This window comes from Leucopleurus acutus (assembly GCF_964270905.1).
Source record: "Leucopleurus acutus genome assembly, chromosome: 13".
In the NCBI taxonomy this organism is placed as follows: domain Eukaryota; kingdom Metazoa; phylum Chordata; class Mammalia; order Artiodactyla; family Delphinidae; genus Leucopleurus; species Leucopleurus acutus.
Genome location: NC_139155.1, coordinates 40,982,348 through 40,997,440, shown reverse-complemented (window position 1 = coordinate 40,997,440; position 15,093 = coordinate 40,982,348). Strand labels below are relative to the sequence as shown.

At 41.9% G+C, this 15,093-nt stretch overlaps 1 protein-coding gene across 4 annotated transcripts in view; it reads left to right on the top strand.

Moving 5' to 3' along the window:
• DTNA (dystrobrevin alpha) overlaps nt 1–13,474 on the top strand; it is a gene marked incomplete at both ends in the record, with an annotated part of 127,938 nt that extends 114,464 nt beyond the window's left edge. For all 4 annotated transcript variants that reach the window (XM_082853650.1, XM_082853649.1, XM_082853648.1 and 1 more), the window contains 4 exons: nt 1,333–1,422; nt 2,925–3,093; nt 5,619–5,751; nt 13,319–13,474. In XM_082853650.1, the coding sequence (XP_082709776.1) occupies nt 1,333–1,422; nt 2,925–3,093; nt 5,619–5,751; nt 13,319–13,459 (533 nt within the window). The remainder of the gene's footprint in view (nt 1–1,332; nt 1,423–2,924; nt 3,094–5,618; nt 5,752–13,318) is intronic.
• Between the last annotated feature and the right edge of the window lie 1,619 nt (nt 13,475–15,093).

Genomic DNA, 15,093 nt, shown 5'->3' with positions numbered 1-15,093 from the left:
GGCCTCTCCCGTTGCGGAGCACAAGTTCCAGACGCGCAGGCTCAGCGGCCATGGCTCACGGGCCCAGCCGCTCCGCGGCATGTGGGATCCTCCCGGACCGGGACATGAACCTGTATCCCCTGCATCGGCAGGTGGACTCCCAACCACTGCGCCACCAGGGAAGCCCAAAAGCTTACATTTTGAAGGGAGAGCATGATGTACTTTCTGTTCTGAGGGAAAAAGGAAGATCTATTACAGGGCGTTTTTTCCTGAAAAAGAAAATGATTAAAGTTGTACAAATATAATTTAAGTTATGCAAAATAATTTCCTTTTTTTAATTTTTAGAGGGAAAACTGCCCTTTCCCTAAATCTTAAAGAAATTTACAGTATATTAAATCAATTTGAGTTTCCTGTAATAATTATTGTTTTACCTACTTTGATTTCTTAAATTTACATGTGTTTATTATTTTACTTATTTAGTTTTACTTACTAAGAAATCACAATGAAATGTGACCTATCTAAGCAGCCCCAGCTCATCCTGCATAAATTCATCTGTAAGTCAGATATTTGGAATCTTGAGTCTTTTTTCCAAAGATATGATGAATTTGGCCCTCTGTTCTACATCCACCTTGCCCCACTCCCAGTCCAGCCCACAAATACCCTTTAACCCTTAGTGGGATGGAAACCTCATAATAATCTTCCTCTACCATAGAGAAACATGCTGTAAGTTCCAGTTCAGGGTACCAGGCATACATCTGCCCACGTCTTGGCAGCAGGAGCAGGGATCCTCACCCCTTTTCCAAACTCTGGGGACATACAGTGCACAGGGTTCCCATTCCCAAGGGGTACCTGAAATGATAGGGGAAGCTCGGGGAGCCCTGATGGGAGACAGAGGCTATGGTGACGGAGATCAGAATCTGATGTGCTCAGCCACCAGGTAAGGGCTGAAACAGTAGCAGCTGCTGGGAAGGCACAGCTCTCGTGGCAAAACCAGGCTTTTCATCTGTGAGGTGATTCTGAAGGATGACCACACGTGCTGGCTTACCTGGGATCATCCCAGTTTGTGCCAGGTCACCCAGTCTTGTTATTAATACCTTCCCTTTCACTTGTAAAATTGTCCCAATTTGGACGATAAAATATATGAATCCCCATCAGTTGCCATGTCTTCTTATATCAAAGGCCACTGGCCTGAGTACAATGTTTTTTTTTCAGGAAATGAACCAAAGCACTTCTGAAAAGGAGAAGTCTTGGACGTTTTCTTGCTTTAGGATATCAATGGAAATGATAAACAGCATAAAAATTGGGGGGAAAGGAGAGCTTTGATTTTTTTTTTCATTATCATTCTTTCTTAAGGTTCAAGAAGAAATTTACGGAATGACTTACTAGTAGCAGCGGATTCGATCACTAACACCATGTCCTCTCTCGTGAAAGAGTTGAATTCCGGTAAGTCCCTGGTCCCCTCTCATTTGTCGTCTCATTGCAGAAGGACCCATAACTTCTGTTAGAGAGCTGCTCATTGTCAAGTATAAAAATATTTTGTAAAGGTCTATGTGATATTTTGTTGGGATATTAGATTGTTTTAGTACCGTTTTTACTTTGCTAATGAGAAGATCATGAATACATGCTCAATGCACAAAGTTTGAAAAATGCAGAAAAGAATAAGTATTAAAATTGACTTGTAAATACAGAATCCCAAGTTAGCCACTGTTAAATATATCATGACCCAAAGTGACATGATGCTAAAGTTATTTTATAGGGTCAAATGTCTTATTTACTAATTAAGACTTGTTCATTTGGAATGCATGGCTATTTGAAAGAGGCGAAACTGAAATTTACCTTTGCAATATCACTAAAGAAAGATCTGCGAAGAAAATAAATAGCATAAAATTGCAGCACTCTTCATCCTAATACTACTACACAGAGTTTTAAAAACTTTTACAGCGTGAATATGCAAATAAATATCTTATCAGTTACTAATACATCTCGTCTATTCCTTAAAGCCCTCCTAGCAAGATATCTGTTTGAAAGGACTGTGGTCATATAGTTGAGATTACAACAACTATAAGAAAGAAAACTTTAATGTTAAAAAAAATCTGGATTTAAATTTCTTAAAACCTCTATAATTAGAATTAAAGTAATGAAAAGTGTTGCTATTATTTTAGATTAAGATTACCAAATAGGATAAAAATGACAGTAGTTAATACATCATGATTAATGGCATGTACTCACTGCCCTAGCAAATGATGACTAAAAATGTTATTCTCATTGTAGGCATTTCAAGGACTATTAGTTTATACTCTTATAAGTTTTTGAAATATTAAGTGAATGTAATATTTTAGGTGTGTGTTTCCTAAATTAAAGTAATATTAAACAAAAGTAACAACAGTTTTAATAAAGACTTTTTATATTTTTATTTTATTTTATTGTTTTTTGTTTTTTTTTTTTTTGCGGTACGCGGGCCTCCTCACCGTTGTGGCCTCTCCCGTTGCGGAGCACAGGCTCCGGACGCGCAGGGTCAGCGGTCTTGGCTCACGGGCCCAGCCGCTCCGCGGCACGTGGGATCTTCCCGGACCGGGGCACGAACCCACGTCCCCTGCATCGGCAGGCGGACTCTGAACCACTGCGCCACCAGGGAAGCCCAATAAAGACTTTTATAGAGGGAAAAAACAGATGGCTTCAAGAATTAAGTCAGTTATTAAGACAAAGATTCCTTATAATATTATTGAGATAAAAAGACAATACTGTATACTAACTGATTTTGTGGTAATTCATGTCAGTATCAATTCTCATTTTGAGAAAAAACGAACATATACTTGACTTACGTAAAATATCTGGTCAGTGTTTTAATCAGCATAGGTTGGTTAATGTTAAGCCTAGCCCTTTATTTGCCGATCGATCATAAAAATGTCTAGGTCATTCTTCACTTCTTCAATTGTACCTAATAGAGGCGGGGAGTGAAACGGAGAGTAACGTGGATTCTGAACTTGCACGGACTCAGTTTGAAGATCTGGTCCCATCACCAACCTCTGAAAAGGCTTTTCTAGCGCAAATCCATGCCCGAAAACCCGGGTACCTTCACAGTGGAGCTACCCCAAGTGCCATGCGTGGCGACGTGTAAGTATTTTCTGCTTGGGGGTATTTTCTCAGTAACAGAACACTCTGCAGGGAGCATAGGAAAATTAAAACATGGTTGCTTACTTCTTTATTTTGGAAAGGAATGGTTCAGTTTCCTTTTCTGCCAGAAGAGGTAGAAGGGTGCTACATTTCAATTTGTCATTGTGACTTTTCCCCCTAACAATTTCCAGAGTATCAGTAACAAAAACCAACCAGTACTTATTGAGAGCCTGGCTTGCCCAAGGCACTGTGCTAATTGGTTACAAAATAGTGTCAAAAATCTCTCCCACCCTCCCAGGACTCATAGACTAGTTCAGGAGATAAATCATCCTATCTTCTGAATTTACTAGATTTGCTCTTAAAGGACCTGGTGATACTAGAGAGGTCTCTGTTCAAAGTGGGTGTAAACAGCATCATATACGCACTTGTGATTGAAATAACTAAATGTATAAAGTCTCATTATAAAGAAGTCCAATTCGCTTGAATTATTGAATATGTATAAACCTGACCTTCAAAAGACATTTTGCAAAGATTTTTCACCCAATTAGGCATCTGTAGCTTGACAGGAGCCAGCAGAATCACTCACGTAGCCACTAGAACTTCTGTGACGTTGGATCAGCTCAAAGCAGTCAGGCAGGGAAAACCAAAGCTGAGAAACAAAGACAAAAAGCTAGGACAGACCTGCAGAGCCCAGCTTGGGAGGGAAAAGGGTAAAATGAAGGAAGTGAAGTAAGCGGAGTTCTGAGAAATGTGGGCAGGGGCTCACCCAAATTCTGGAAAAAAGAATTGATGGATAGTTCAAAAAAAAACTACAGAAGAGTGATGGTGCTTAATGTGAGAAGAACTGCAGATGAGTCTACAAAAATAAACTATCTGTTTTAAAGACCCAGAGAAGAAACTAACCAGAGGCCTTTCTGGTGTTTTGGCTGTCCATCCAAGCAGTGAGCAAAAGGCCAGTAATAATGGGGAATTATAAATAGACATGGCTTGAAAGCCAGCTGTGAAAAGGCAGAGCGTAAGATCAAAACAAAACAGTTATAATTTTATGTAGCAGGAAGCTGCTGCTTTTAGTTTCAGTTTGCTTTCTTGAACTTTCCTCTATAATTTAGAATTATTTGATTTGTTTGTTATTCAAACTGGTGAATTATCAGTTTAGTCTGATAAGTACAAATCCATTTGATTTTTTTTTATAATTAAGCATTTACATGGTGGTTACCTAAAATTTTCTTGATCCGATCCTAAGGTCCAAAACTGTAACTAAGGCCACACCATCTGCTGTCCCTGGTACACTGGTGGCAGGACCAGCTACAAACATGGCTGTGGGGCTTGGGAAGGGAAAGTTCATAGAGGTCTCGTAGACCTATTTAGGCTGACCCCAAACCTCTAAAAATAACGAGGACATGTCGTACAAATATAAATAAACATGAACATTGGCATTTAAGTTCCAAGAAACTTCTACTTGACCACTCTTTTCATTTTAGGGGATATTTTAATATCTGTACTATCTAAACATGCACTGTGTTTTAGCGTGAGAATATTTTAGTCATATGATTTAGGTTGTGAATTTATGTTCAGTCCCAGGAAGAGCTTTATATATACTGGGATGAATAGATGGAGAGAGTCACACATTTAGTGAATGAGATCATTCTTATCTATTTATTTCATAGTGGAATTGGACAATTTAAATGGATTTCGTTTTGTTGTTTTTTTTTTTTTTTTTGCGGTACGCGGGCCTCTCACTGTTGTGGCCTCTCCCATTGCGGAACACAGGCTCCGGACGCGCAGGCTCAGCGGCCATGGCTCACGGGCCCAGCCGCTCCACGGCATGTGGGATCTTCCCGGACAGGGGCACGAACCCGTGTCCCCTGCATTGGCAGGCGGACTCTCAACCACTGCGCCACCAGGGAAGCCCGGATTTCTTAAGTTCAGAGCTAGTATAAATTTTGAAGATCAAGAGCTATGGGTTAGAGTATTAGTCTTCCTGACATCGATTAGCTGATCGGTGAGAGAGACTTGACTCTACCACAGGAATAAAGCAGATGCGTGCACGATTCCTCTATACATGCATAAGACAAAGAGCGTTAAATTATGAACAAATGTCCTAATCATTATTTCACTAGAGGGCTTACTTCCCTTATAGAAAGTGTTCTTGGATTCCATGTTTTTTAAGCCCCCAAACTGGAAAAACTATGTCCTCTCAAAGGATAAGCCTACCCTTTTTAAGAACGACAGACATTTAAAGGTCAGCTCATGCCTGTTAACCCTAGGAAAACATAGAGGACACCAGATTGCCATAGAGAAATAGTCTGTGAGAACACCTTGATCATATATTTCTCCAAACTTCCACAGCTTTTTTAAAGTTTTTTCATTATGTCAAAGAAGAGACAGAATTGAAGTGAATTGAAGCAAAGAAGTGAATTGAAGGACTAAATAAATGTGTGCCCAGAACTACAGCTAACACGGGAATTCCACTCATACTTTCCTTTAAGATTTGCTCCGAAACTCCCACTGTGGTTGATTCCCAGGGTTACAGAGGATGGGGACCCATATGTGCGGCCAGAGGATGAGAACTATGAAGATGACTCTGTCCGGCAGCTGGAGAATGAGCTGAAGATGGAGGAGTACCTGAAACAGAAGCTACAGGACGAAGCCTACCAGGTACCAAGAGCTGGCCCACATCCTTTACCACTCCTGCCCCAGTCCCTCAGTAGCTGGGTCTTTACATTACTCCAAAATTCGGTGCCTTCTCCTTCCTTCCTTCTGGAATATTCTGACTGAACTCCTTAGTCCATGAATTCTAGACAGGAAAAATGTTAAATACTTCTTATAGCTGTCACTCACCATGAATTCTGTGTTGGAAAGTAAAAGAGGCCTTCCACATTAGTGGAAACATGGTGACTAACAGTCCATGATCCTCCAAAATCATTAGGAAAATACTTTTTAAGAAAAGATACAGTCGGCCCTCCATATCCACAGATTCAGAATCTGTGGATACTGAGGTTCAACTATAAGGGACTTGAGCATCTGTGGATGTTGGTATGTGCTGTGTGGGGATGTCCTGGAACTAATCCCCCATGGATACTGTAGGATGACTGTCAGGGAGCAAGGCTCTAGGAAATTGACTAAGCATAAATATACCTCCTCCCTTGAATCATTTGTCAGCTTCCCTCACTGCCTGCCTTATATCAAATGTCGAGAAGTGAAAGAGTGACAAACCTCACCAAGAAATGTTAGGGCAACTGTAGGCCCACATTCAGCAGGGTATGGTTGGGCAGATTGTCATATGTACTGGAGCATATTAATCCATCTGAGAAGTCAGTGGACATAACACATGCAATTGGGAATAAGTGTAATTAGCCACTCATCCTTAAGGGGGTGCATTTTCCCCATGGAGATTGTTCTACTGCCATGTTTGTTTTTCTTGTATGTTTCCCTTCCCTGTGTCTTGTCGGGGTTCTGGGAGTTCAGGGGTATTTGGCTCGTTGAGACCTGCTGCCTCCCAGACCCCGGGGGTTATTTTATCATGTCAGGCTTTCTGTCCGATGGCCAGACAAGCTTTTTTCCACAGTCTTAGGTTGGCAGTAGCCCCCTCTTTCTCTATTAGTGAAGGAAAGAGAAGCAGAGAGAATAAATTATCTTCTCCTTCTCATATGTTTATAGATTGTTTGGAAATATCTTCCCAAGAAGAATAGAGCAAGAGGGAAGCCCAACAACCCCATCTTGACAGTATAACACAGAAGCTTTGCCTCTCTGGAATGTTCCATTAGCCTTTTCACTTTAACAGCCACATTTCAGAAGCAACTACAATGTAGGCCTAGATAAACAAAACAAACAGTGACCAGATACGTAAAGCCGTACTTTACTGCTACAGAAACAAACTTGCCTTGAGTGCAGACCATGGAGGCCGCTCTTTCTTTGCGACTTCTATGGCCTGTCCGTGGAAGGAAGTTAGTCTGGATGAAGCTCCGGGGTGTCCGTGGGAACTCTGAGGGATGGCATTCCTGCTCGTATCTCAGTTGGCTCTGCTGCATAGCGGGAGAGAGAGACGTGGTGAAATAATCAATATTCTGGTTCATACTGTTAGAGGTGCCTATTAGATCTCCCTATTTGAGCCCATATCAGCTTCTGGATTTTGGTGACCACAGTAAATGAAATTCTAGATTTTTTTTTAAAAGAAAGTGAGTCATTTCATATGAGGTATTAGATTTTTATTTATTTTAATGACTTAGGAATTTAACCTGATATGACCAAAATGAAGGGAAATTCTATTAATAGCATCAGCTCCGATTGGAGTTCATGCCATCTCTGGTAGATGTTAAGCTCCTTCTCTCTCTCCTTTCCTTTCCACACCCAGTGACTTCAAGGGAAAGACAAAGAAAAGGGCTGAGAGGTAACAGGCCTGTGTGTCCCCACTCAAGATATATGCCCTGGAGAAGGTCGAAGTGGTTTTCCTTGACTGCTCTATGAGCATATGGTTGTTGGATGGGCCAGAAAGTTACTTTCATTCCTTGGACTCTCTCTCTCTATTTCTCTCTCTCTCTCTCTCTCTCTCCGTCTTTCTGCATGGCTTCCAACCAAATAATTCACCAGCTTGACTACATCACAGACATGACATGTCACCTTTCTTGTTTGTGTCCTTTGTCACCCACAGGTCAGCTTGCAAGGTTGAATGCAATATCCTTTTATCACTCTCCTCTCAAGTAAGTATCCTCTTATTTAGGAGGAAACGTGGCCACTGTACACTGGATTCTGATAACTTGTAACCTATATTCACAATCACTCTCTCTTAGGTTTTCTCTATGATAAAATACCCTCCTTCCCAATCTATGAAGCATTTCATTATAATCCAGTGGAGATTTGGCAGGCAACCTTGGGAGTTGACTTTTTACTCTATTAATTAGGAAAGTTGGCACAGAAATTTCAATAATACCAAAGATGCCCCAGAAATTCTTAGCTGTGAAGCCATAACACTGATTCATAACTGCATTCAAGTTTTCAGCCTCTCTAGCATTTGAGAGAGAAAAGTCCAGGCTTGCTCAGCACTTGCAGAGATGAGTCAGCTCCTTAGTCCTGCTGTATTCAGGGCCCAGAAGATCAAAGTGCGTACCTTAATGAGTGAAAGCAAAAGCATGTGTTGTTAAAGAAAACAAAAGAAGCAAAAACAGAGAGGAAACCTTCTACAGCCTTATGGTTTTAGAACAGCGGATTCAAATCCATTGTGGAATTCAGCAAGATATAATTTAATTTCAGATATCATTTCTGTGGCATGTGGTCCCCCAGCTTTAAGGATCTACCTAAATACATGGGAAATCCTCAGTAATCTTTTTAATGTAAAGGGAATAGCCCTTGATTGGCAGGATCGCTTCACTATAGTCGTCTGAAGCTTAGGCCCTGGACTCGAATAGACTGATTTCAAATATGAGCTCCATCAAATCTTAGCAGCATAATCTTTGACAAACTACTAGACTTCTCTGAGCCTCTGTTCCCTCTGTACAACATATATCACAATGCCTACCTCATGGAGGAGTTGTACTCACTGAGATATAGCTTTTAAAGAGCTTAACATAGTGGCAGACGCACTGTCATTTTATTCTGAGCACACACTTACATGCCTAGCACTATGCTCCGTGCTTTACAAGCAATTCAGTCCCTAGGAGTGACTATAATTATTATGTGAGTGTATGAGAGCCCCCGGGACTCAGAACTAGCTTGCTCGCTCTGATTGTGGAAATGCGGCTGGGACTCAGCTTCGTACAATGACTTGATATACCTTCAGCTACACTGTCCGTGAGACTTGATGGCTTCTCTGGCTCCAGCCAATGGCCATTTAGATGTCCCACATTACACTTCAAAGCTAATACACCTCTTACGGTCATCCGGATGCACGGTCCCGAGGACTTGTATCCACTTTAGTTCTACAGTCTTTTCCCACCCATGGAATAGTGCAGTTGATAGGAAACTCAACTCTGGCTGCTAAATTGAAAAAGCGATATATATCTCCTAAATGACATATCGATTAGTAAAGAATACATTCTAGTTCAAGCACCACTGGCCTCCTGTCTTGGTCCTCAGGTTAAGATTAAGCAAGTAAAAATTAAAGTGTAATTGTTATTATGAAATACAATTTTTGAGCTGTGAGGCCCTCTTGGTATAAAAGGGAGGATCTCATTGAGTGCGTTTTAGTCTGCCTCCCTTGGATTTGAGAATGCTACACCACATGTTCTCCTGATTCATGATAACTGCAGTGAAAAATTCCCAGGAGCTGTTTCTGAAAATATTCAGTCCAGTTATAACAAATCTAGTCCCAAAGGAGCAAGGCTTTTCCTTTCATAGCATTTTCTTTCTCTGAGCACCAGCAATCTGATCATTTTTGTTCTGCACATTATTTAAACATCAGTAGGTAGTGCTTAGAAAAATATACTTTTCTAAAAGCCTAATGAAATGCCCTTGACATAAACCCAGATAAAAAATGGTATTTGGTTCTTGTCCATAAACGCCAGAGATTTCAGTACTCTGAAAGTTCTTAGGCCCTTTTTAAATCTTCTGTTGCCAATTTGGCAGTGAAAAGTTAAAACAGTTGTGGCCTCTGCTGCCTACTGCATTCTTACCTACCTAGCTGGCATCCCACAGAACTCTAAATATAAACCAGCCTGTCACTAAATCAGCAAATCAGACAAAATTCATTTAAGACCGGGTAGAACACTGTAGGAACTAGTAGCTTTTCATCTTTGCACCTAGTTCTACCCTACTGTAGTTTTTCTTGATGTAGCCAAGAAATACAGCTGAAATTGTAGAACAGTTCATCTGTTGAAATCTATTTGTTTGGACTTTCTGGCTACACCACAAGACCAGAAATTATCCCAAAGTATATGCATCTCTTCTGCAAGGGTCCTAGAGCTGATTTCAGCAGCTCAGAGTCAATTAGGCATCCACCAGGCAGAGCCCTACATGACTAAAGGGCAAAAGGTGAAACACCAGAGACGTGGCCAACCCATCCTCTGCTCAAGAAGAGCCTTACGCCTCTCTGAAGATAAATAGGCACTTACCAACACACTAACAAGAGTGAATAGAGTGAAAGCTGACTTATTGCTTTTCAACTAGCCACATTAGAAGAAACAGTACACAGAAAGGTTAGCACTCGAATTAGAGTCCACCAAAATCCCATTCTGGCCCATTGGGATCTTGGGTTGGTCCCTTTTCCATCCTTCTGGCCACACGGTACTCCACGTGCCTTGACCAGCCACATCCTAACTTGAGAAATTGGAGGGTTGGAAGAACAAAGTGGATTTTTTTTTAATTAGCATGCCATTCTGATGGTGAGCCAGTGCTCTCATCTTCTTGCCCAAAGGACAGCACCAATATTTCTGTTTACGTTGCTTTAACTCTCCAGATGCCTCAGGTACCCACTAGGCAAGAGACTCAGCATGGAGGGTTCTTGTCCTCTCTTCTTTCAGAAGGTGCAGTAGCCCACAGTGTCCCAGGATGTTCATTCCTGACTGTCAGAGGAAGAAAGTAGAGGGTGTGTGTGTGTGTGTGTGTGTGTGTGTGTGTGTGTGTGTGTGTGTGTTGGGGGGGAAGGGGTGATTCTAAGCTTCATAACCCTAATTTAGAGAGCAGTTACCATCTTTAAAAAAAATTACACATTGCTTATTCCCAGGCAAGCTATAGTCAGACAGATGAAAGTAACATGAGAAGTGGTGATGAAGGACAGAACTGCACCCACCCCTACAGAGGAGAAGACGGCAGCCTGGCAGCAGCCTCACCTCACAGAAGAGAGGACCCACTACACGCAGCAGCTCCCAACAGACCCCTGCCCCTAAAGACGTGTTCTGCCGGCTATAGCGCAGCTAACTTTTTGTTCTCAGATTTGTAGTTCATAGATGTGTGTTTTGAGAAGGAAAAAAAAAAGACTTCTGTTCAAAGCTAACTTATCAGCTACATCTTCTGTAACATGTCTCATCCCTCAAAATAAAAACACAGGCTGAAATCCCACGCTGCTGTTACTCACGACGGCAGTATTAACAAGCATCTTAAACCTTTGCACATGACATTGAACCTGGTCAGTTTACAACGACAATATTAATACTGTTTATAGCTAGGAGTTTGATTTCTGAATTCTCTGAGATTTTAGCAAAACAATTGATTATATACACTGTACATTTTTTTTTTCCACAGCAGTTGGAGAAAAACAACCACTTGCAATTACTCACTAAGCCCGAAGGATTTGGTTCCCGAGGGTACAGACTCAGAGCCCTAAAGCCAAGAAGGGCCCTTGGCCTGCATGGTCTGCACTTGTCTCCAAGTCTCTGAGAGCAGAGGCTTGAACCAAACACACCAGGAGAATCCAGTCTTTAGGGCTTCTTTCCAACTTGGGGTTGTTTTCTTTCAAGATACTCTAACCAATCAGCCCTAGAGTTTAGTGTAAATACTTTTTTCCAAATAAAGATCATATTCCCCCCCAAAAAGTAAAGGCAACATTCAAATTATATAGAATCTAGTTTTTAAAATCAGCACAGATCTTCTTAAAAACTGTGAACTCTGTTTTGAAATACTCGTTACTAAAGCTGTTTATAAACCACAGGTGCCATAAGTTCCCCCCAATGGACTCAAGTTATCTCTGCTCTTCCACGGGCTGGTTCCTCTCGGTTTAGCTTTAGGGAGCATGTTTCTAACAGCACCGCTCATCCGCAAGTTCCCCTATCGGGTCGTTTGGACGCCTTTCAGCTTTACATGTACAGGCTTAAAGCGCGCTTGCAAACGTTCGCCCTCCTCTTCTTTCTGAATGTGTATTGCCTTAGCTGGCTACCTGGTGTTCTGCATGCAGCCTCCTCTGGTCACATGAGAGGAAACAGGCTCTTCTAAGTGGAGTTGGGATTTTGCACTCCGTGAAAAGCTAATGTGCAAAAGAACTGACAAGGAAGGGAGAATGAATGACTCTGTCGATGGTCCTTTCTGAGGGCCCTCTTTGGGGAGCACTAAAGACCTCCCTTAGGGATTCTGGGGAAATGAAAAAATCATCTTCTACTCGTTTCAATATTTGATGAAAGAAACATCCTACAACATAGTAGATACATTATCCTTAAATTGGCAGCTTCCCTGGATTCCTGTTTCTCCTTTAAGAGAAAGAAGAGAACATCATTTTAGAACAGTGGTTCTCACAGTGTGGTCCCTGGACCAGCAGCGTCAATATCACCTGGGAATTTATTAGAAATGCAGATGCTTAGGCCCTAACCCGGGCCTAAGGAATCAGACATTCTGGGGCTGGGGCCCAGTAATCTGTGTTTGAATAAACCGTCCAGGTGATTCTGATGCACGCCGAAGTTGGAGAACCACTGCTTTAGAATAAAGTTGTATAATAAAATCTCTGAAAAGGTCTTATTCAGGATAAGCAAGAAAGATTGTGAGTCAACCTCAAAGCTTCAGCTATTCGGTTTTGCTTCCAGGGCTGGCAAAAACCTGCCACCTCCCAGAGTCGGTAGTTGGTGGGCGCCCAGCTGAGAAGAGACATCCTGACATCTTCCAGCTTCCTCTCCAGAGAGTTCTAAGATGTTCATGCCTCTGCACTGGGTCAGAAACCATCTCCTTGGCTGCCCTGTGGAACAAAATCGCTTGCTTTGGGGATAGTAAAGCTCTTGGTTGGCATTAGCAAGGAGCCCAGTCTGCCCACTGATGTACTCAATCATAGTTCCCTCGGGAGAACCAGCCTGAAAAATGTCCCTGAGAACAGGCTGACACCAAAGGGACACAACTGCACAGTTCTCAGATTTCTTTGCACAGATGGATTTTATTGTGGATTTTGTTGGTATATCTTAATGTTCATCTCTTTTCCACTGCCCATCCTCTGTGAACCCGTGCCTCTCTAGATGGAGCAGGTGACCACTGGTGCCTCATACTCAGTACTTAAAACCACTACATCCCAGCTACCTACATGGCTGTCAGCTCTCAATCATAGACGGGCAGTTCCCGAACTCAGAACCCTGACCCTGCAGGTGGTATTCAGCCGCCAACTGGACCGAGCTGACAGATGTTGTCATTTTGTGTTTCCACATCAAAACGTTTGTCTAAGGTTTGAACTGTTCTGCCAATAACCTTCCCCCGTCATAGCATTCATTGCCAACTCCATCACCCGGTTGTCGAAACCATCGTACAAAGCCATTGCAAGGACTCTGGAAACTGCTACCAATGACCAATTCCTGACTAACCAGCCACCTTTTCTTTCTCTTAGCTCCACGTCAGCACTGAGACCAGACTCAAGCACCCCTGTCCTGTAACCGAGACAAAATGGCGTGTGTTGTTCTGGGTTTTTGTGGTTTGCGGTGGGTTTCTTTCCTTGGCTCTCCAAATCTACTTTTGGGGCCTGTTCTAAGAGCAAACCCAGCAGGTGCCACCTGTCCTGTCCATTAGATCCAATTCCGTCTGGCGGGGGTTGTTTCTTTCTTGTTCCACGATGAATTGCACATCCACCTCCATTAGAGATGTTGGCCTATTAATGAGCACTGGTCTAACACAGCCAACCCTCCCCCACGGGGCCATGTAATGGAGGGAGGGAGGAGGGTGAAATCTACTGTAGGGGATTCAGGAATCAGTTGTGGTTGGTCAGGACGGAAGTCGGGGTAAATTTGGTTGGTCACAGGGAGATGTGCTGGAGATTGTGAAAAATGGATTCTCGAGTGATCTACTATAAGGCAGGGAAGGTTCATGTGTAAGTAGTGATGTGAACTGAACTACATAAGAGTGTGGCCTTTGTTGTGATATACTATGTATTTTCTTACATGCATGAGCCAGACTGTTGCCTCATAATTTAGCACTAATGTCTGCTTTTATTTTGATCATCTTTGTACACCCTTATTAGTTCTTGGCTGTTAACTGTAGGTAGACGTTGTAAATCCGGCAGCCTTTGGTCGCTGCAATCACCTTGGTTCAATTCCGCACAAGGAGCCACAAACAAGAACTCCACCGTGTCCTCAGAAGAAAGGGCATTTTTACCTTTGAACCAAAAAGAGGGGGAAAAAAATCAGAAGTATCACATCCTGAGGCTAATTAACTAGAAGACATTTTTAATTATGACTACTGTAATTTGACACCATTTGAAATAACCAATTCAGAGACACTAAAGATTTCACAACATTCATTGGTATGTAACAAAACTACTATTGTATGGGTTTTTTGTATTGCTGTTAAGTATTGTTTTGTGTGTATGTGTGTGTGTTGGAACCTCCTGGGGACATGTTATATTTTGAAGTGATTAAACTATTTAATTGTGTGTCTATATTTTGGAATGGAATTATTTCTTCATTAAAAAATCTTTTTAAAAACACTATATCTTGTGTATTTTGTTCCTTTGTTTCAGTGAATTTCCTAAAGCAACATGAGGTTAGTCTGTTCTAAGGAGAAAGACCACAGGTCAGTATTTGCAGCATGAAGCATGGACCACGCATTGAGGATCAAGCAAACGAAGCCAAATACCTCACCTTTTCCTGCCTTTGGGGATGCAGGTTTTTTTTTTAATGAGATACTATTCTGCTGCTCATGGAAAGCCTTGTTGTAATCAACATAAACAATCCATACACCCTTGCCTTTCTTCTCTTCCTCTTCTTCTTTCTTCTTTCTTTTCTCCCCCAAATTCCAAATACTGGGAAAAAATAACTAACATTTGTGTAATCCTTTACAACTTTAGAAAAAACTGCTTTACTTACATTTAATCCTCACAATATCCATTTGAGGAGTGCTTAGTCATCCAGAAGTATAACCTAGGGAGCTGCCTATGTTCTGAAAAAATCTGCAGACAAGGCTGAGATGGGAAGAAGACTGGGCATGCCATCAAACAAGAAACAGAGGGAAAACAAGAAATTTCCCACTTCTGAGAAGACGGTGCACTTTTCGGAGGAGTTTCTGAAATTAGGCTTCTCCCTCTATCCAGAGCTATGAAGACTTCACCTCACCCCTGCTAGATCTGGCATTGGTCAAGACTAAGATTCATCCAAGGAGTTGTGCTCAATT